Below are 22,017 nucleotides of genomic sequence, written 5' to 3'. Positions count from 1 at the left end.
AGCATGGTGATCTTGGTTTGGGGGAGGAATGATAATGACCTGAGACGTCATCTGAATAAGCGGTCAGGATCTACAAAAGATACAATCCTAGCCATCTGGAGGTTCAGGTCAGCAAACAGCAGTTAGGCATGTCCATGGTGCTGGGATCCTAAGGATGAATCGGACACAGTTTTTGCCCATAAGGGGCTCACAGTGCAGTTGGAGAGATAATCGCAGGCCAGGGATGAGTGACGGACAGGTCCACACAAGGTCCAGAGCCTGAAGTGCAAGGTGTCCGGGTGAAACTTCGTATAGGCATTTTGAAGGATGATAAGAGAAGGGTCAGAGAAAAAGGCATTTCTTGGCAGAATGAACAACATATGCAAACTCAGGGCAACAGGGCTTTCTCAGGGAAATTACCAGTCATTTAGCATAATGGGAACCGGGCTGCCCACTTACAGGTCATATGTCTCTGAGCAAATTGCTTGATGTTTCTGAAGCTCAGAATTTACATTTATAAGAAAAGGAAAAAAGGAGGAAAGTAAAGTGGTTGCGAAATTAGCCAATAGATTATATGTGCCAAGCCCAGGGTTTGGCATATAGTAGGTGCCCAAGAAATGCCCTTTATCATTGTCACATGGTTCTAATTCATTATCTTCCCTGACCCAGGTGGCTTTCTTCTCTTACTCATTCCTGAGCCTACTAGTGAGGCCCCCCAACTCCCGCAGACTTTTCCTCAGGCAGGAAACCCGAGCCCACAGTCTGGCCTAAGACATCTTCTAGGGCCGGGTGGTTTGTATGATTCCTTCTCTCTCTCTCTCTTTTTTCCCTAAATGCAACAAAATAAAACCAAACAAAAAAGCCCAACGCCTGGCGTGGCTTGTCAGGGAGTTATGCAAGTGTGTAAAAAAATAAAATAAAATAAACATTGAGTTTTCGGCATTTGGGGCTTGTTTGATTAGGCGGGGAGCAGAGCCAAGGGCCGGTGAGACATAGGGAAATCTCAGGGCAGAGGGGAGAGGGGAGTCGCTTGAGAGGGAGTTGGGGGTGGGGGCAGGAGCAACTTGGAAGTGGCTGTTATCCTCCCCGCATACTTGGCAATGCTGTGGCTGAATGAACCCAGACACTGGGCATTGGGGACCCAACTGCTCCACATTCTCTGGCCATCCACCATCCCTGTTCCCTGGTCATCAGGACACCCCAAGGGTCATTCCATCTATTCCCCGTTTGCTGTAAAACACTCTGCACCCTTGTCTCAAGAGTTAGGGCTCCCACCTCCCCTCCTAAGTAGATTCCACAGCCTGTCTTGATTACTCACCACCCCAATCCGCCCCCCCCCGCATCAGTATAGCTTTTCTGCTCTAACTTAACTCCTGCTAACTACAGTTTTAGCCCATTTCCCTTTACCCAATCTGAAATGCAGCTAGAGAACAGCTGTTTGCTGCCCCAAGAAGTGTCTCCCTCCCTTCTGCAGGCTTGACTTCAACATCATTTGGGTCACCGTTCCACATGCATTCATAGAGCCCCTGCCATTTACGAGGCTGTTGGATCTTTCATTTCACTAAACAGATGAGGCTCAGAGAGGTTAAGTAACTTAGGTATGGCCGCACAGCTGGTAAGTGATACAGCAGGGTTTATTTCAATTTTTCCCTCACTCTTCTGCAGCAGCTCACCTGTATTCCTGGTTTTACAGCCTCACGTTTCCGTTGAACTGGGAAGGTGCTTTAAAGACTAGACTCTGAGAGGAGGAGGGCGTGGCCAGGACCACAGGCCCTGTTGATTCCGTTCCTTGTCACTTTCTGGATACTTGATAGGGAAACTGAGGTTTCTCGAGGCTCTCAGACCCTGTTCTGACCCCCACAATGTCTGGAGCTGCGGCGGGTGCTCTGGCTGCGTGGAATCCCCAGGGTGAGGGGCGTGGGGAGGGGAGGAGGCAGGGGCAGAGGGTCTGCGCCGGGGTCCAGAGGACGTGTGCGGCTGCGTTCCCCGCTCTCCAAGCGCAGCGCCCCAGCTGTGGGCAAGGGCTTGCGGGAGGGGGCTAGGGACTCCCGGGCCTGGCACTCCAGTCCGTTTTTTGCTGCGGATCCCGGCAAGGGGGGCCGGCTCGGGGGGTGGGACTGCAAAGGGGGGGGATTCCCTCCCTCGTGCGAGCGGAGGACTGGCCCCTCTCCGGGCTGGGAACTCGGGCAGAGCGGAGGCGCGACGGAGAGCACCAGCCCTGGGCGGAGAGCGGGGAGCGGACCGCCGGAGTGGGGCATTGCGGAGAGCGAGGGCCGGACCGAGCCGCCCCAAAGGACCGATGCGCCGGGTGGGGCGCTGGCCCCGGAGGGCGTGAGCCGCCCGCAGATTGAGCAATTTAGGAACGCGCGGGCGGAGCGCGGGCGAGCTGGGCGCCCAGGACAGTCCTGCGGCAGGCGGGTGAGCCGGCCGCGCCCTCGCCCCTCCCGGGCCTGCCCCCGCCACGGCTGGCAGCGCGGAGGTGAGTCCCTCCTCAGCTGCTCCGTCCTCCACCCTCCTCCCTAGCGCCCCGTTTCCTGGGACCTGGGGTGCCGGGGCCCTCCCGTCGGGGCTCGGCCGAGCTGAATGCCGGGGGCGGGGGGAGGGGGCGACAGCGAGGGGAAGGGGACTTCTGGTTACTGTCGGGTCAGAGGGCGGGAGAGGGCACCTCCTGGAGCCTCCCCTGCTAGTCCTTGCCGCCTCCACCCCCGTCATCCTTCAAGCCAATGGGCAGCCCCCTCCCGGTTGCTGCCTCGGGTTCCCCTCAATCCCGCAGTCCCCGGTGATCGGTCACTCTGAATCTGATCTCATCTGACTCTGAATCTGAAACTGATCGAAACTGAGCGTTCTGGATTCACCAAGCCCATCAGTCCTATTCACCCCTCCTCCCCAGTCCAGAAGCTCCCGATCCCTGATGCCATCGCCTCGGATTCCCCTGAGTGCCATGGCTCCTGGTTCCTCCCATCTCAGTCCCGCAGCCCGGGTCCGGGTCCGACGTGGCAGGCTGAGAGCATGACCGCCCCCAGTGCGCTGCGAGGTGGCGCGAGTCACTGGCCCTTGGGTCGGGCGCAGAGGGACGGATGGTACTGCTTGGTTGGGGAGAGGTGGGGGCTGTGGTTCACCCGGGGTTCAGAGGAGGCCAACGACGGATTCTGGGTGCGGGTGCTTGGGGCAGGGGCTTTCTTGTGAAACTGGCCTCTTGGAGAATTCTCTTGGATTTGGGGGGGGGTACAGTGAGAGGGACTTCAGATCCGCCTCCCCTCCCCCTGCACCTGCTGGGCCTCCCCGGGATAGTGGAGAGGGAAGAAGAATTTGCGCGCATGGGGTTAGAGATGGAGGGACGTGAAGGAGCCTCTCCTGGCTGCCCTCGGTGTTGGAGGGGTGGGGGGCGGCCCCAGCACCTGGCTTGGCTCTGGCCGACACGCTAATCCCCACAGGTCGGGCAGGCAAGTACTTGGTCCCGCCCCCCGCCCAGCAATACTTTTGCCCCCGCCCGCCAGCCCGCTTGGCGGCCGCAACTCCCCACCCGTAGCCGGTCCCGGGGAGGGTTAATGAGAAATTATCGGGATGGTTTACATTTTTGGGTCTGTATCCGGCCCCGGACGGAGTACCCATTTATCCTGATAGTGTTACAGGCAAGAAGGTGAAAGTTACTGCAACCTTGTGGGGGCACCGAGTCCCGTCCTCAGCTCCACCCCCAGCTGTGTTCCTCTCCGCAGCCCGCGGCCTCCCCTCCCCAGACCACCTAGCCTGTGCACGGCCTCTCTCCTCGGTCTCCCGCCCCAGCTCTGCCTCTGCCGCCAGTTCCTTTCCCACCTCGGTTGTCAGCTCCCAGTCCCTTGCCCCGCCCTGCAGACATCCAGTCCTAAGCAACAAACCCCACTCGCTGGTCTCTGGACGAGGTTTGTCAGCCCGAGACCCTTAGCTTCCCAGTGCCAATAAAATGGGACTAATTCTTCTTCCTTCCCAGAGTTATGCTGAGTAAATGAGGGCCTAACACATGGCATGTGGTGCAGGCAGCTCATGAATGCAAGCCCGTCACCCTGACCCTGGCAGAGACAAAATGCCCTTCCTTTCCCGTTCAGATGCCGCAGACCTTGATGATTGCCAGCAGTCCCCCTTGCTGGCTCTGCCTGTCCAGAGTAGTCTGTGTGTGTGCCCACCGTGCTTGTGTGGGGTGGGCATGGGGAGGGCGGGGGCCAGCTGGAGGGTGATGGATGCAGGGACCTGTGATTTTCTGGGGCTCGGTACTGCAGCATTCTTAGTCTGAGAACTGCCCAGCTTTTAACGTTGGATTTCACATAAAATTCTGAATTTTCAACTTTTTAAAAAAAAATCAGAAGATCTGCCAATATTAAATTATTATTTCTGCCTAGTGACAATCCCCTGGAGTGGAATAGCACGTGCTCCCTTTAGATGAGACATCGGCCCTCCAGTGTACCCCCTCCACAACCAGCTAGCTGCCCTCCTGTTTGTTGCTTATACTCCGGCATAATGAAGACTTAGCTCCTTTTCAGGGTTGGCTATAGGCATATACTTTTTAAAGTGCTTGACTCTCTTCCCATCCAGCGCTAGGTGAGCGAGACCAGATTCAGTTGCTCCGGTGATATTCAGATCTGGATCCTCCTGTCCATTTCCCCGCTGAGATCATGGTTCCATAGTGGTTCATGGGGGAGTGAGCCAGAAGATCCTCACGGGCAAGGACCTGGATGAGCATAGCAGGAGGAAGCCTGCAAGCGAAGACGTAGGAGGATTGAGGGGAATAGAGGCAAAGGAAAGGGAGGGCGAGGAAGGGAGCTATTTGTGGAGTGCCCAGCCTGGTGTGCCAGGCACGGAGCTGGGCAGGCACAGGACACACAAAGGAGACCATTTCTGCTCCTGGGATGCCATTGCTACTGAGCACACGGTGAGACCAGATTCTCACAGACCCCCGATTTAACTCCAGGTTTGTCTGATGTGGCCTTCTCTTCCAGTGTTTGTCCAGCGCAAGGACTCGTGGCATCCTGGGAATGTATCTGCCAGGAGTCCTCCAACCTCAGTTTCACAAATGCTTCCATTACATGTTAACCTGCCATAGTGAGTGACCACACTGGGAATAAATGCAAATATGGAAATCGCATCACAGTGCTCAGGATTAAGGTCCGTATCCAGATGATACCAAAACAAAACAAAAGCCCTGTATTGCTTTTGAGATGACCCTTGGCAGGTAGACACAGAACTGTGTCCTCTTGGTTCCAGAATACAACAATCATTAGTGAGTCCTCATGATGTGCCTGTGCTGTTCTAAGCAGTTGCATGTATTAGCTCGTTTAACCTACGAAAACCCCTCCCACCCTGTCGCAGATCAGGAAACCGAGGCTCGGCTGGGACCCGCTAAGCAGCGAGCCTGAGGTAACCACTAATACGTAGCATTGCCAACACTGGAAGCCAAGCTGCCTGCTTCCTCCCTTAGCCTTCCCGCTCTACAGCCTACAGCCAGCCTCTGGCTAAAGACCCCAGTTTGATAAGCTCAGCTGGAGGACAGACCGCAGTTTGCAGGTGAGGGAAGTGCGTGGTGGGGGCTGGGGAGGAGGAAGGATCCCGCAGTTCACGCGGGGAGTACTGGAGGGGCGTGCAGAGGCTGGCGTTTGGGGGTGGCTGGGGACATCCCCGCCCCAGCTCGGCTCCTGCCGCAGAGCCAGGTGGGACCCGTCAGCCTCGTGTAAACACTTCTCACAGGGGCAGCTTAACCACTTGAGTGTGACTGGCCTTCAAAGCTGGTGGGAGAGGCCGAGGAGGGGAGTGCTGAACTCCCTCAAGGGATAATGATTTATCTCCCATGCAGGTGGGCTCCCTGGGGCCTCCCCCAGAGGCCAAGGGGAAAGGGATTGGGACAGGGTGGGAGGGGCACTGCCACTCCAGCATTTCAGATTTCTCCTTAGTAAGCCAAAACTCAGCCAACTCTCAGAGCAAGCCTGGGAAACAGGCATCTTTAACCCCACTTTATAGATGAAGAAACCGACACGCAGAGAGGCCGAGTGACTTGTCCAGAGGCATGTAACTAGTAGGTAAGAGGGCGATGCTTCCCTGGCATCTGCGAAGCTTCCTGAAGGCTGGCTGGCTCCTTCTGTCCCTGGGCGAGCATGGGTGGATCTGCCTGCAAGCATGCGGGGCAGTGCTCTTGAGCAGGCCTCGGCTGGGAGAATGTGCGGGAGTGTGTGATCCCAAGGGTGAAGCTCCGGGTTTGGCCCAGACTCCCAGGTTGGGCTCCAGACACATTGCACCGGGGAGGGACCAGCTCCCCCTGCCCCCATCACCCGGCCAGCGGGTCCAGAGACCTGACTCTCGCTGGGCCGGGGGATTATCCCCATTCTCTGTGTCTCTGGCCAGGGCGGGCACCGCTGCCTCTTTTATCCTCTCACAAAGGCCAGGCCCGCAGGGCTGCTGTGTCAGAGTTTCTGTGGCCGGGGAAGCCTTACTTCCTTTCTCCCGCCAAGCCCAGAGGGCCACGCACAGTCTGCCAGCTTGTCGGGGGGCCACTGCTCTAGCTCCACAGGTGAAAGGCACAGGGGTGACTCAGCACTGGGAAGAGAGGGCTGGAGGGATCACTCACAGAAGGACAGAGAGAGCTCCTCTTCAAGACGCAGGCTGTTTACTGCAGCATGAGGTCTGGAGGGCAGACCTAAAGAAGCACCTCCAGTTAGAGCTGGCCAATATTGGGCAGGGGTGGGGCCGGCTGGTTCCCAGCGGTCCGCAGATTGGATGTGAGTGTCTACCATTATTCCAGCTGCTTCGGTGGCCGGCTCCAGTCCCAGGTTAGGGGATTCTGCAAAATTCCTGGGAAAAGGAGCAGATTTCTTCTACAGGGGGGCCAGGTGGGTAACTTGTCATATTCAACCATTCTGCGTTCTCACAGTCTTCTGGATAGGAGACCACATGGGAGGGTAGGAGGCACAAGTCGGGGGGACCCCATGGTTCCCCAGAATTAACCTTTCTTTCTCCTCCCCCAACAGGTTGGTTTTTGGAGGTGTCCCTGCTGAAGTGACAAAGAGTTCTCCCATGTGACACACCCCGAGGTGCCTTTGGGGAAAGCTCTCTGGACCTCCCAATGGGCTAATGAGGAAGTGGGCTCCCCACACCCTCTCTGTCCCCAACTAAGATTATGGTGGATTTGGGATACGGCCCAGGCCTGGGCCTCCTGCTGCTGACCCAGCCCCGCAGGCGTTAGCAAGAGCCCTGCGCTGTCCACCCCCCTCCAGAGACCACCCCCCCTACCAGGGGCCTGGAGCTGGCAAGTGACTATGCGGCTTGGGCTGTGTGTGGTGGCCCTGGTTCTGAGCTGGATGCATCTCGCTGCCGGCAGCCGGGGGATCAAGGGGAAGAGGCAGAGGCGGAGTGAGTAATGGAGCGGGGCTGGACCACCGCTGGCCTTGGGAGCGGGAGGGGGTCGCCTGGGGACTGGAGGGCCATCGGTGGTTTCATTCTGTGATGACCATTGCGGATTCTACTTTGTCTATTACAGCTGTGTAGATTACTCAGTAGATTATCCTGTTTGTGGATTAACTTGTTGAGATTACCCACTCTGTAGATTACCCGCTTTGTCTATTTTCCCCTTGGTGGATTCTGCTTTCTAGATTAACCCCTCTCTTGTGAGGATCCAGTGCATGGATTATGCCCTCTGACATAACACCAGCTTTGTGTGGTATCCGTGGAGATGTGTCCCCCTGCTGCTGTGGCCCCAGCCCCAGGGTGCTTGTCCCCCGCCTCACTGATAGGAGTTCACGGCTCTTTTCCTTGGGTCTTGGCTGAAGTGCAGCCCCCAAACCCTTGGGGCCAGGAACTCTGCTCAGCCTGGGCAACAGCTTTCCCTGCCAAGACCACGGGGGCAGATACAGCAGAGTGGGGAGGCTTGGGAGACTGTCCACTCCTGTGGTTTTTAACTCTGCACAGTGGGATTCAGGGAGCTGCATTGGGGCTGAAGGGGAGGCAGTGGGAACAAGTCTGGCCCCACCGCCCATCTAACCAGAGTCCCTCACTCTTTCTTGTTTATGGCAACATTCCATGTAAGATGTCACTGGAAGGAGGGGTTCTCACAGTTCTAAAAAAAATAATAAATTCTCTTATTGTACAGATAGGCCAAGGACATGGGTCAATACTGGAATTCAATTCCCGTGAGCCCTGTCTTCCTAAAAACAGAGCTTGATGGAGTTCACGATTAACCTGTCCCCACAGAATCCCATCCCAGGGAGCCCTGAGAGCCCTGGGGCCTCAGCCTGGCTCCTGGCTCCTGGGATGGAGATGGGCGATCCGTACCTGCCCAGCACGTGATGGGAGTGGCCCCTGCCTGGGACCCGGCTAGGGAGTAGGAGGAGGCCTCTAGTACAGACCCTAAGGCCCCTCTCCCCTATAAGGGTTGTCACACCCACAGGCGGGAGGCTCTCCAGCATAGCACAACCAGCTCTTGCTTCACTCTGAGGCCTTCAAACCCAGGCCCAACAGGAAAGGTCGAAAGACAGCGGAATTTTGTCTGGTCTCCACCGGCGTGGCCAAGGCCAGAACCCAGCCCAGGGAGAGAAGCGCAGAGAATTGATGAAGCTGAAAATCCCTGGCTTAACAAACAATTAGAGCCGGTTAGGTTTAATCAGCAGCGGGGCCTTGATTTTCCTCCCGGCTCCTCTGCTGTGGCCAGTATGTTGGACACCATGGGCCAGATGCGGTTCCGTGGTTTATAACCAGTCTCCTCTGTTTCTGAGAGGAGAGAGAGAGAGCGAGAGCGGACGAGAGGGGCCACTCATGCTCGTGCGACACACACTAGCGGTCACACTTCCATGCACAGACAGAGCCACACCCCGCCCCTCCCCAAGCCCAGGGTGGAAGACCTGGGTTCAAGTCTGTTGTACTGAAAACAACCAGCACAACAAAGCCCCGGCCTGAGCGTCAGAAAGACCCAGTCCCCGCGCCGGCCAGGCCAAGGCAGCAACTGGATGCGTCCACTTAGGACGCAACCCCTGGTCGCAGCCCCGGCAGTTGTAACCCTGTTTTTACTACCAAGTGGCGTGAGTGACAGACGTCCTTGGTGGTGACATGGGAGGGTGGAGAGAGACTTGGGGTGCAGTGAGGACCCAGAGAAGGATGAGGGTAAATGTTGCTAGACAACACTTTTGACTAGAAGCCATAAAGCTGCAAGGGTAATTACAGAGGGAGATAGTGAAGCCTATGGGAGATCTTATTTATGTGTGTGTGTTTGTTGGGAACCCTTTATAAAATCCCAAGCTCCGTCTAGACTTCGGGGTGCATGTCGTTGTTATATGAACAATGTGTGGACCATGTGGCCCTAGGGTTTCCGGGGAATGGGGGGGGAGGGAGAAAGAGGACCACTATGTGCTGTGTGGCCGACCTTGCAGCCCCGGAGGAGGGCCGTGGGGAGCCAGCATGCGGAGATAGGCTGGCTGTGCGAATAGCCTCAGGTCTGTGGACTCTACCCGACTCTGTCTGCCAGCTGTAACCGCGTGTCAGTGGGGCTGGCAGAAGACACCCTATAGAGCTCTGATCAGGAGGCACACACCAGTTTTGAGTCCAGAAATGGCTGAGCTCAGGCCTGGGTGATGGTCTCCCTGCACAGAGCGGGTGACATTGAGCAAAGCGCTCTTTAGCTGTGAGTTAGGAACCCTGGCGGGGCGACTTCTTCCTCGCCCATTCATTAGGGACCCATCCCCTCCTCGAGCCCCCTCTTCACTCACTCAGCCTCTTGTCTCCTCACTGGCCCTCACCCTCTCCTGAATGCTTTCCTGCCTGGATTTCCTGCTCCTCAGGGTGCCCACCTTTCCTCACTACTCCTTGTATTGAGTACTCCTTCCCCTTACTGAGGCCCTTCTCCTTTCTGATTCCTGGGCCCCATACTCAGGCCTGCCCCCATGAAGCCCTCATTCCTTCACTGAAGCCTGACTCCCCCATCCAACCCCATCCAGACTTTGTGGGGAATTGAGATCAGGGGAGACTTCCTGGAGGAGGTGACTTTAGTTCTGAGGCTTGAAGGCGTTCATCAGGCTCAGGAGGTGGCAGAGAATGTTCCAGGCAGAAGGGCCAACTTGAGCAAAGGCACAGAGGTGTGCAATAGTGTGATGTATCTAGACAAACAAAAATAGTTCTATATAGCTGAGGGGTAGCGTTGTGCAATGAGGTGGGTAGGATCAGCTCATGCAGGCTTTTTAGGCCAGGTGGAGAAGTTCATAAGACCAGATGGGTCTCAATCCTGCTGGTGATAGGGAGCCATCGATGGATTTTAGGCAAAGGTGTTTGGTTTAGGAACTTAGTTCGCAAGGGGTTTATGATAGAATGGATGAAGGAGCCTAAGAAGCCCCAGGGAATGGAGGGCGGAGGCACAGCCTTGCCTTCCTGGCCTGGGGAAGTGGGCTTCACTGAGAACTTCTGGTGTGGGGGGCACAGAGCTGTGTGAGGGGGTTTTGTGAAGAGGTTGGGAAGCAGGCTCCATCCCCTCTCTGAGCGCCCTCCACTTCCCCCAGCCCACCCAGCCTCCACAGTGAGGCTACGGCCCTACAAGGCTGCCTCCCCTGTGCACCTCCCTGCATCACAGGCATAGGAACCTTGCGTGTGATGAATCTGGCCATGCCCTTCCGAGGTCCCCTTCCCTGCCAGTAGACTAAAGCCCTATTTTGCATTCTCTGAGTGTACTAGGATGGTCGGTGCCACAGAGCCTTTGCACAGGCTGTTCCTCTGTGTGCCACACCCTCTTCACCCAGCCGGCTGGGTAAGGGAGTGCTTTCCATTACTCATCCACTTACACAGTGCTAGCCAGCCCTGCTTGCCGCATGCCTGGGTGGGCCTTTGTTTATACCTCAGCTCTAGCTCTAGGTCCCCAGCTCCTAGCACTCTGGGGCACGTGTTAGGTGTGCAGTAAATGTCTATGGAATAAACAAGCCTCAGTTTTTCCCTTTGAATCACTGTGCACCCCCTAATGCTCACCATCTTCCTTGGACCCCGTTTCCCCCACACAGAGCCCCCCTCCTGCCATGGCTGTCTAGCGCCCCACTGCCCATGCATCTGTCTCACTAAGCTGAGAACACCCTTGGGTTCCTATCCTTCTTGACCAGCATCCCTTTCTTCATTGAACTGACCCCTGTCCATCATTGAACTCCTCTCTTTCTTGATAAGCTCTCCTTCCCCTTCCTGAGCCCCCAAACATCATGGAGCTCAATTCCCTTCGTCCTTGTCTCAAGCCCCAGTCTTACCACCTGAGCTCTGCATTGACACTCTCCTGTATCCTTGGGTCTTCACTCCATCAGTTCACCCAGCCTTGGGGTCTCAGTGTCTCATGATCACAGCCTCTGCTCCCAGCTGCTCTGCCCTCTCTGTTCCTATGTCCTCTGATGCTTTCTGGCCCTCGCCTCCCTTTACTTCCACCTTCACCCCTTCCACTCACTTCCCATCCCCCATTCCACCAGAACTGCTCCTCTTGGGGTCAGCCAGTTGGTCACCTCCCTGTGCAAGTCCGTGGCCATGGTCTCCTCCCAGCTGTCCCTGCACATCTCCCCCTTGGAACTTGGTTCCTTTGCCCACTCTCCCTCAGTGACCCCACCCCCACCCCAGGATTCCTTCTCAGTTCTCTCTGAGCCCCTCCTCCTCAGCTGGCATGTTGAGTGAGTATTGCCCCGCTGCTTAGCCTCTGCCTCAGGATGACTCCCACTCCCACGATTTAACCACTGATGACCACGGCTTCCATGGATGGATCCCTGTGTTCTCTCCCCCACTCCACAGCTGATTTCTTGAATGAGATGGCTCTCCTTCCTCTACTCCTCGATCACTGTCCTCTGCCCTCTGCCCCCATCAGGGGCTCTATTGCTGCCTTCTTGCCTAACACCTCAGTGGGTTTGGCACAGCGACACCTCCCTGCCCTGACCAGTGCACTCTGCTCTTGGCTTCCATATTTACTGTGCTTTTGAGTGGCCTTTCTTTTTTCTGCACTTCCCTCAAATTCCTAGTTCCTTTGCTCACCCTCTCGACCCACTGTCTTGTGGACCCCCATGACTTATGACTGTTTTCATGTTAAGGACTCCACATTGCAGTCTCCAGCCAAAATGTTTTTCTTGAGTTCTAGACCCACAGGTTCAACTGCCTAATAGACACCTTCCCTGGATGTCCCACAGGAGCCACAACCTCAACATATCTAACACCTGACTACTCATCATCCCCCACCCAAACCTGCTCCTCCTCCTGTGGTCCCCTCTCGGTGAAGGGCCAAGGGCCACCCTGTCACACAAGCCCAACACCTTGGAGTCACCCTTGGCTTGCGCTTTCCCCAGGCCCTTAGCCCCATGTCCAGCCCATCACCTGGTCTTGTTGATTCTCCCACCTGAGTATCTCACCTGTGTCCTCTCCTCTGCATCTTCTCAGTTCAGCTCTGTCTCTTCGAGCTGGAGGCATCTTCCTGCCTCCAGACTTGCTGTCCCTACGACCCATTCTCCATGTCGCAGAGTGATCCTGACCATGTCTCTGATTTTAAAGCCCCAGTAATTCTCCACTGTCTTTAGGACAATGTCCGATCTCCTTTGCACAGATGCAAGACCCTTCCTCATCTGGGCCTACCTCCCTTTCCAGCTTCACATCTAACCACTCCCTCCACGCTCCCACCATGCTGATTTCAGACCCCAAGTGTTCCACGCTTTCTCCTCCTGTGTCACTGAGAGATCCGAAGAGAAATGCACCCAGAGATGTGTCGTTGGTTGAATGAGAGGTGGGCAGCAGGATTCTGAGAAGGCCTTTTGCAAATCTGTCCTTAACAAAAGTGACAAGGATGGAATAAATGAGCAGGGAACATCGCTATATGGCCGGCAAATGGGATGCTGGGATCAGTTCAGTTATTGAGGCAAGAATGGAGGGAACATTCATTTCAACAATGAATTCAGTAGAAACCTTGAATAATAGAGGATATAGTGCCTTTGAAGTAGAAGCAGTACCTGGAATCTACAGTAATTTATTAATTTGTAACACAGCCAAATAAAGGCCCAAAGTGGAAAAATAAACCCCAGGGCTCCCTCATAACACCAATGGAACATTTGAGTATTTTTGCTCTTAGAAGAACTCAACCAAGAACGATATTAATTTTTAAATGTATTGATTAACATCAACTCTATACAAATCAGTCCTGTATTTAAACAATCATCCATCTACCTGTACTTCCAGTCTCCACATCTCCTCATGTGGTCCTGCCCTTGGCCTTCCTAAACTTTGTTCCTTCTGCCTGGGACACATGCTGGCTGCGAAGCCTCGTTCAAGTCATTGAACTTCTCCACGTTCTCCTCTGTAAAAAACGAGGCTAAAAACTAATAATTGCACCTGCTTCGTGGCTTGTAAGGATTAAGGAAGTGAATGGGTGCTGAGCCGTGAGAACAGAGTAAGCGCACCACGTTTAGACTTCGCGGCCCTTACTATGGTCATGGAGGTTGTTATATGGCTGTGTTTGTTCCTGCCCCTTCCCGTTCTGCTCACCTTCTTAACTCTTGCTCATTCTCCTGTTCTGAAATCAGGGATCACTCCTGCATCAGGTGCTCCTCCCAGCAGCCCTCCAGAGTGGACATTCTTACGTCCGTTTCCAGTGGTGGGAGAGGAGGCACACAGGACACTGTGCTTTGACCTGGGGCACAGGCTGGGGATTTGGCTCCAGGTCCAGCCGACTCAGAAGCCTGAGCTCAGGGTCCACTATGCTGCATGATCTCCTGCCATCTGTTCCGATCTCCCCCGCCCCCGGCGCTCTGCCCCCAGCCTGCGTCTCCAGCTCCTCTCTTCATGCTTGCTCCTAAGTGGCTCTAACCTCTCTTTGTGTTACTTTCTGCACTTGCTTCTCTTTCCGCGGGGTGGATCTCATTTAGTGACCTGCCCTAGTGTTCCACCACCTACCCTAGCACTCACCCCAGACTCCTCCCTCCTGTTGGTCTCCTCTGCCAAATTCTCGCAAATCTTCTTCTGTCCATCTCCAACTGAGCAGAATCTTGTTTAAGACATTCTCATCTTTCTCACCTGGATGATCTGTTCAGCTTCCTTCCAAATGGTCCTTCAGCCTCTGGTCTCCACCCAGGCTGCCAAAGGAACCTTCCAACGTGTCAATCAGCCTGGGTCCTGCACCTTGCTGATAGTTTCCTACTGCCTAATCAGTTATGAGAGAGGTCTCAAGAAAAACTCTGCAAAACAAGGGTTCTTTTGCCAAAGTGTTTGGGAAATAAAACTTCCTCTGTCTCCCTCTTAGGGAATCACTGTGGACCAGGGGCATAATAAAGTTTGAAGAATCCCTGCGGTAAATAATCCTGTTTAGACCTGTCGGACCCAGTGGTTCTGTTTTCCCTGGCGTTGTGGCCTTTCCTCCACAGCCTCTGATGAACATCTAGGGGAAAGCGTGTTCCAGGGATGCTCTTTGGGAAACGCTGCCTGGCATGATCAAGTACAAGTCCCTTAGCATGGTTACCTTTCACCATTCCCCTTCCCACCCCGCTGGCATCCTAAATCATCTGCAATTCCCTTTGGCTTCTTTTCTACCTCTGTGGGCCTGTCCCTAGAAGGACCCTCATCTCTACTTCCTGATGGACAAATCTCTACGAATTCTTTAAGAGTTGGCCCAAAGGGCACTTCCTTTGTGACTCTTTCCCTCTCTTCTTTTTGGGTTCACTGTCGCTAGGCCTTGCGGCTGTCAGCATTTGCCTGTTTGCAGGTCTGTCTGCACCCCTGCAAGATCAGTTTGGAGTGGTCAGGAGAGCCTCCCTCCATGTCCCCAGCGCTCACATGGCACAGGGTACTTGGGAAGGGCGCGGGGAGTGTTGGTTAAACAAGTGACATCAAAGGTTTGAGACCCTGTGCTGGGAGCTGGAAGTCACACTGCCTCATTGGAGGCATCAGCATCACTGACGTTTTGAACCAGACAACTTGTGGGCCCCCCATACCCCATGCATTGTAGGATATTAGTGGCATCCCCGGCCTGTCTCCCCTAGATGCTAGCAGCAACCCCCCCTCCCCAGTGTGACGATCAGAAATGTCTCTAGACGGTGCCAGATATCCCCTGGGGAGCAAAATTGTCTCTGGTTGAGACCACTGTTCTAGACCTAAGTTTTTCCAGTTGTTTTCCTGTCTCTGAGCAGATGATCTGTTTCTCAGATAGTTTAACCCATTGTCCTTCTTGACCTTAAAACTTTCTCAAGGATAAAAAATCCCCTCCTTCCACACCTGAGGCTGAGCTTTCCTTCCTCTGGGGAGGGATGGGGTGGTTCCAGGAAGGGTGCAGCTTCAGTAGCTCCTTGGGGAATGGCCAAGCAAGCCTGGAGAGTGAGCCTGTGTTGTGCCTGGAGCTAGGGAGACGTTTAGGATGGAGGGGGGCTCTTGCTTCGGGCATCAGTGCCAGTTCCCTGGAACGATGATGCTGGGAGGTTTGTCAAGCAGCCTTGCACGGAGCTGCCATCCTGGCCTGTACTTTCTGAAAAGCACATTTGTAGTGTAGGAAGAAACTCCAGTGTACTCCCTTCCCACCCTCGTGGGAGCCTGGGAAAGATGGAGGTCTCTCCTACACCTTCTTACCCCTGTTCCACCCTTGCAGTCAGTGCTGAGGGGAGCCAGGCCTGTGCCAAAGGTTGTGAGCTCTGCTCCGAGGTCAACGGCTGCCTCAAGTGCTCGCCCAAGCTGTTCATTCTGCTGGAAAGAAACGACATTCGCCAGGTGGGCATCTGCCTGCCTTCCTGCCCGCCTGGATACTTCGATGCCCGCAACCCCGACATGAACAAGTGCATCAGTGAGTGCAGGGAGGGCTGGGGAAGGCTCTGGACACGGCGCGGGGGGGGGGGTGCTTTGAACTGTGATGGCAGGCAGGTGTAGCAGAGGGCACGCGGAGGAGTGGAGGGGAGGCTCCTGGTTCAAGTACCCAGCTGCCAGCGCAACATCTCAGAGAGTCTGTCCACCTTTCCAGCTCCCGTGTGTCCATATAGGAACCGTATCTCCTTCCTCCAAAGCTGTACCCGTCTGCATTCCCGCAGTGTCCTGGGCCACTCACGCCATGGACCTGAGAGCCAGCCTGTCATTCCTGTCATCTCCCATCCATCTAATGACCAGATCGTGCCTGCTGCCTCTCCTTTCCATCCTCACTGCTGTAGTCTCGCCCGGGCTCCTGGCTCCTCTCTCCTGCATGATCCCAGTTGCCCGCTTTTCTGTCCTCCAGTGCTCATCCAGTTCCTTTCAACCCTCCCTCCGCACTGCAGCCAGGAAGTTGCTTCTGAGCCATGTGTCCTGTCCCATCACACTTCTGCTTGAAAACCACCCCAGCTCCACTGACCACAGGGAAATTCGAGCCCCTGTCAGCCTGTCCACTCCCCCCCACCTCCACACCCCTGTGCCCAGGTCTTCTTGCTGGCTGGGCTTGGCCCTCCCACAGCAGCCGCAGTTCGCCGTGCTCTAAAGCACGTGCTGTCCTACCTCTGTTCAGGCTCACCGTGACACACTGTGACATACTGGGGGACAGGCAGGGAACACACTCCCCGAATAACGCCAGTGCCCCTCCCGTTTGCTCAGTGCCTCGGAGATTAGAACGCATTTCCAGATCACATATCAGTTGAGCCTCACAACAGCCTTTGGAAGGAGAAGGGACCTAAAGGACACGTGCCGCTTTGGGGGGCTGATAAGAGTGAGGTCTGCAGGGGAGATGGCTGACCCGAGATTGGCCTTGGGTTCTAATCTCAACTCTGCTTCTTATTCGTTGTCTAACTTCGAGCCTGTTGCAGTCTCTCGAAACCTCGTCCGTAAAATGAGACTGCTAGTTTTCACCCCGTAGGGCTGTCGCCAGAGGCACATGGAAAGCCTTTAGTGCCCAGCCCAGCTCCACTGTCCTTACCGTATGTCACCTGCAACCAGACCCAGGGATCCGAGCAAGAGAGGAGGGAGGGGAGGAGACGAAGAAGCCACAGAGGCACAGAGGAGGGGTGGGGTGCGGTGGGGTGGGAAGCTTTTGAGGATGGAGGGGGGGACCCTGGGGCTGCCCTCTTGGTCCTCGGGGCATTTGGGCAGGGCAGCCCTCCCTGCACTCACTTGACACAATCAAGCTGGCTGTGTCAGCTCCTGCGAAACTGGCAGCCCAAGCTTCAGGAGCCAGACACTGGGAGGAAGTCAGCCCAGCCCACGGTCTGGGAAGGGAGAGGTTGTGAAAGACTCTGCCTGCTTCCAGCCGGGGCCCTGTGACCCTCCCTCCCCCAACTTCCCCAGAGGAGGGAGAGCTGGCAGGAGGGGATCAGGGAGGGACCCAGGAGTCCAACCAAGGTGGTTCCTGGAACTGGGCCTTGCGGAGAGAGAGGAATTTGCCCTGGGACCTCTCCCCCCACCGCCCAAGCAGATCCTTTCTCAGGGCAGGAGGAGAACCAGGGTTTGGGGTGTTGTGGGTCCCCAGCAATGGGGAGAGGAAACCACACAGCCATGACTGGGGGCCACTGTATCCCTCAGTTCAACTCTGATTAGGTGGCGCTCTGGGGTGCCATGACACGCTGGGACCCTTCTCTCCCAACCCCATGAATCCTGGAGGGTCCCGTTCTCCTCCTCTGAAAGCAGCTCTCTTGGGCCTCACCGTGGTTCCAGAGCCTGGGATAGGGTTTGGGGTGGCGTTAGCTGACGGGCCCAGCCAATCCTGCAGAGTGGCCACTTTGGCCTCCTCTGCCCACCCTGTGCTCGCCTTCCCTCCCTCCCAGGACTCTCCTGCAGTCATGGCAGCTCCAGGCCAGGGTCCTGACCTCAGGGAGGGGGGGAGCTGCCTTCAGGCTGGGGGGCATTGGGACCAGGCGGTGAGCCAGAGGCCCCCAATCTGGCCCTCTCCTCAGAGTGCAAGATTGAGCACTGTGAGGCCTGCTTCAGCCACAACTTCTGCACCAAGTGTAAGGAGAGCTTGTACCTGCACAAGGGCCGCTGCTATCCGGCCTGTCCTGAGGGCTCGGCGGCCGCCAACGGCACCATGGAGTGCAGCAGTCCTGGTGAGTTTGCAGGGAGGGCCGGTGGGCCCAGAGGGCTGGGCCCCTGGGGAAGAGCAGGGAGAGCCTACTTACCTCCCCACGCACCCCTCCCCCCACCGCCCTGGGTTTCCCGGGCTTTTTTGCCCTCTGGACCCAACGTGCCTCCAGCCTCAGGCTCAGGCAGAAAGAGCAGGTGGGAGGGGCTCCCCTGGGGCATTCTGGAGTACCCAGGGGTGACCCCCTCCTCCCCTTCTTTCTCTCCCTCTTCTCTCCCTTCGTGCCAGCACAATGTGAAATGAGCGAGTGGTCCCTGTGGGGGCCGTGCTCCAAGAAGAAGAGGCTCTGTGGCTTCCGGAGGGGCTCCGAGGAGCGGACTCGGAGGGTACTCCATGCCCCTGGTGGGGACCATGCTGTCTGCTCCGACACCAAGGAGACCCGCAGGTGCACAGTGCGGAGGACGCCCTGTCCCGAGGGTGAGCTGTGGCCTCTCCCTCCTGGGGGCTGGGAGTCAGGGACAGCCATGGAGGTCTGACCACTTCTGCCTCCTGCCTGTCACCCGGAAAGGGACACAGGCCAGGGCCAGATGGAAACCCCCAACTCAAGATGCCATGCTGGGGGAACCAGTGCCAGGTGCTGGCAGAGAGCAGTCCCCAGAACTGTGTGGTGGGAGCTGGAAGCTTCAGTGTCCACGTCCTCCAGTTTCCCAATTTCCTCTGAACCAGAAGATGTTGGCATTGGAAGGATCCTCAGAGGTCAGATGGGTCTACAGAAGGGGATGCTGAGAACCAGAGAGGTGTAGCGATGTGACCAAGGTCACACAGCCTATAGCTGGCAGTGATGTGGCAGTTACCCCCAGAGGCAGTGGAGTGGGCCAGAGGAGCTGGGGGCTGTCCTGCTTGTCCTGAGAGTTGCACCAAACATCTTGGCCCATTGGGGTCCAAGATCTGAGGAAGGCACAAGGAAGAGGAGGGTGTCTGGTTCATTGAGGGATGGAGGGTGAAAGGCTCCTGGGACCCCATCTCTGTACCCAGGTTGCGGGGTCCTCTGAAGTGGCCGCTAGTCCGAGGAGGCCTTGAGGGGGACCCCGACTGCCTAAAGGCAGTGACTCCAACCTCCCCACCCCACACCCTCCACCCAGCTTCCTCCCCACCCCCCTCCTAGAGCCCTGGGTCATGCCCGGGGTCTCCTCGCTGGCGCTGGCCGCAGGACATTCTTTGTTGACTCTTCCTGCCGTTGGGCTTGCAGGGCAGAAGAGGAGGAAAGGGGGCCAGGGCCGGCGGGAGAACGCCAACAGGAACCCGAGCAGGAAGGAGAGCAAGGAGGCGGGCGCCAGCTCTCGGAGACGCAAGGGCCAGCAGCAGCCGCAGCACCAAGGGACTGTGGGGCCGGTCACATCTGCGGGGCCCACCTAGGGACATTCGTCACCTCCAGGCCCGCATGGGAAGAGTCCAGCGCTGCTCTGTGTGATGAAAGCTTTACCGAACTGGAGCGCTGGGGGCAAAGCGTGCACTCACTGTCCATACATATACAGACACACAGACACACACATGAAGGGCCTGTGTCCAAACATGCAACCAACAACATGTGCGCGCATGTGCGTGCACACACACACACACACACACACACACACACATCAAGGCTACTGGAAGACACCTCTATCTCTCGGACATCACCGCATGAACAGGGTGGGGAGGTGGAGGGGTCACCTTTGCCTAGCAGAGGGCCCAGTGGCACAGACTCGGTTTGCAATGCTCCCAAGGGACATGTCAGAGGGAACATTTCCCAGCGTCCAAGCCCAAACAGAGTGGAGCCTTCTGGAGGAGCTGATAGGATCGGCCCGCGTGGCAGACAGGAACCAAAGCCTGAGGACTGTTCAGCATTTCCAGCTGTGTGACTTTATCATTGGAGAGTATTGTTACACACCCATGATCCGTATCAGGGCTGCCCCAACTCTGAGAACTGCTTACAGGTTTATTTCAAATTAAAAACAAAACCAAATGACAACAGTAGCCAAAGGCACCACATTCCTTCACGGGGTACAGCGATTGGTGGGGTACATGGGAGCAGGACAGGACAGGGCTGAATGTCGAGAGACCCTCCCCCCACATGGCCTCCTGGACAGAGAGTGTCCAGAGCAGGAAGAAAACTTCGGGGATACTCTGAGGGTGATAACCGGCTTCTAATTACAGCCTTGCTGCTCAGAGTGTGGTCTGTGGACAGGCATCCACATTATCACCGGGCAGCTTGTTAGAAGGGAGAGTCTCAGGTCCCATCCCAGACCCGATGAACCAGAGTCTGCATTCTAACAAGGTCCCGGGGGACGGGCACGCACATTCGAGCTTCAGAAGCTCTGCTCTGACCACCTCTACGGATGGCACAAAGGTCCTGGCCAGCCTGCCGCAGGAGTGATTCTGGTCCGCTATAAAGGAAGACTTCCCATCTGGACGACATAGAATCTGAGTCCTAGAGTACATAGGGGCACCCGGGGGGAGGGGGTGCTCAGGCTCTCCGGGACAGTCGGGGACCTTCAGATCCAAAGGCAGGACAGCAGACAGCATGACCTCCTGTGGCATTCTGAGGTGTCTACTGGCAGCCACATATGCGCCAGGCCCTGGACTAAGTGGTTTCTAGGGGGAGCCAGGCATGGGCCTTGCTCTCCTGGAATTAGAAATTGGTAGGGGTGACAGGCATGAACCAAGGGATCATTCCAAAAAGTGTGTAATTACAAATGGGTGGGATTGAGGCCAGGCAACCGCTGGCACACACACAGGGATACGAAGGTGAATAACAGTGAATACAAATGAGACTTTATCTCAGGGAAGCTTTTCAGAGGAGTGGTATTTGAGCCAAGCTCTGAAGGATGAGTAGGAGTAAAGACGACGAGAAGGAATGGCATTCTAGACCAGTGCTGTCTGATACGAATACCAGATGAGCCACTTACGTAATTTAAAATTTTTCTAGTAGCCACATTTAATGAGTAAAAAGCAACAGGTGAAGTTAACTTTAATTATAGCTTTTATTACACCAAATATATGCTAAAATGTTATCTTTTTAACATGTAATCAATGTAAAAATTATTAACATCTTTTACATTCTTTTTTTTTTTCCAAACTAAGTCTTCAACGTTCTGTGTGTTTTTACACTTCACAGCATATCTTAATTTGGACGTTAAATTTTCACCAGAAATACTTGACTTATATTTGGAGTTCATAAAAATTGAAAAGTAGACTCACGTACTGAATTCCTGCTTCAGGAATAGTTAACAGTTTTCCAACGATTGAATGGACTATGCTTTGAATTTTAAGTTGAATAATTAAAATTAGGTAACATTCACGATTCAGTTCTTCAGTTGTACCAGCCGTGTTTCAAGTGCTCACTAGCTACTCGTGGCTGGTGGCTACTGTGCTGGACAGCAGAGTTCTGCATAGACGGCACTGCATATGCAAATGTCCTGTGGCAGAAAGGAGCATGGTGTTCAAGGAACTGAAAGAAGGCCAATCTAGCTGGAAGGCCTGGAGGGCAAGTGAGGTGAGATGATTCTAGAAAGGTCTCCTGGACTTGGGTCTTTATTCTCAGAGCCAGAGGAAGCTGCTAAAGGGTTTTAAGCAGCAGGCCAAGATGACCAGATTTGTATTTTGCAAAGATCCTGGTGGCTGTGGTGTACAAGACAGATTGGAGGCAAGCTGCATTGGGGGCTATTGCTGTCATCCACGTAAGACGTGTTGGAGACACGGACTAGGGTGGAAATGGAGAGAAGCTGATAAAGTCAAAGGCATTTGGAGAATAAAATTGGCAGAGTTTGGTGATAAACTGGATGTGGAAGACGGAATACAGGGAGAAGAGGTGTCAAGGACAAAGTCCCCGTTTCTGGCTTGAACACCCCCAGAGTGATGGTGCAGTGTTCTGAGATGGGGGACTGATCAGGAAGACCAGTTTGGGAGGACAAGATTTTGATCATGTTGAGTGCGAGGTGCCTTTGAAACATCCTGGTGACCATGGTGAGTAGATGGTGTGTAGACGTAAGTGGTCTAGCGTGCACAGGGCAAGTCGGAGCTGGAGCATGAACTGGTGTAGAGAAGGT

The 22,017-nt window shown here is 55.3% G+C and overlaps 1 protein-coding gene across 2 annotated transcripts; it reads left to right on the top strand.

Annotated features, from left to right (window-relative positions):
- The first annotated feature begins 2,161 nt into the window (after positions 1-2,161).
- Positions 2,162-20,289, top strand: RSPO1 (R-spondin 1). 2 transcript variants are annotated; one of them, XM_057305213.1, is made up of 10 exons: positions 2,162-2,458; positions 4,950-5,115; positions 5,320-5,514; positions 5,965-6,023; positions 6,743-6,830; positions 6,969-7,350; positions 15,551-15,742; positions 17,808-17,957; positions 18,221-18,409; positions 19,182-20,289. In XM_057305213.1, the coding sequence occupies exons 6-10, from the start codon at positions 7,257-7,259 to the stop codon at positions 19,346-19,348; spliced, it is 792 nt and encodes a 263-aa protein (XP_057161196.1). In that variant the 5' UTR covers positions 2,162-2,458; positions 4,950-5,115; positions 5,320-5,514; positions 5,965-6,023; positions 6,743-6,830; positions 6,969-7,256; the 3' UTR covers positions 19,349-20,289. The 2 variants fall into 2 exon arrangements, with proteins under 2 accessions (XP_057161196.1, XP_026372985.2); XM_026517200.4 differs by lacking the exon at positions 6,743-6,830.
- The last annotated feature ends 1,728 nt before the right edge of the window (positions 20,290-22,017 follow it).

Source organism: Ursus arctos, unplaced genomic scaffold, assembly GCF_023065955.2.
Source record: "Ursus arctos isolate Adak ecotype North America unplaced genomic scaffold, UrsArc2.0 scaffold_32, whole genome shotgun sequence".
NCBI lineage: Eukaryota > Metazoa > Chordata > Mammalia > Carnivora > Ursidae > Ursus > Ursus arctos.
This window is presented reverse-complemented; position numbering and strand designations above follow the sequence as displayed.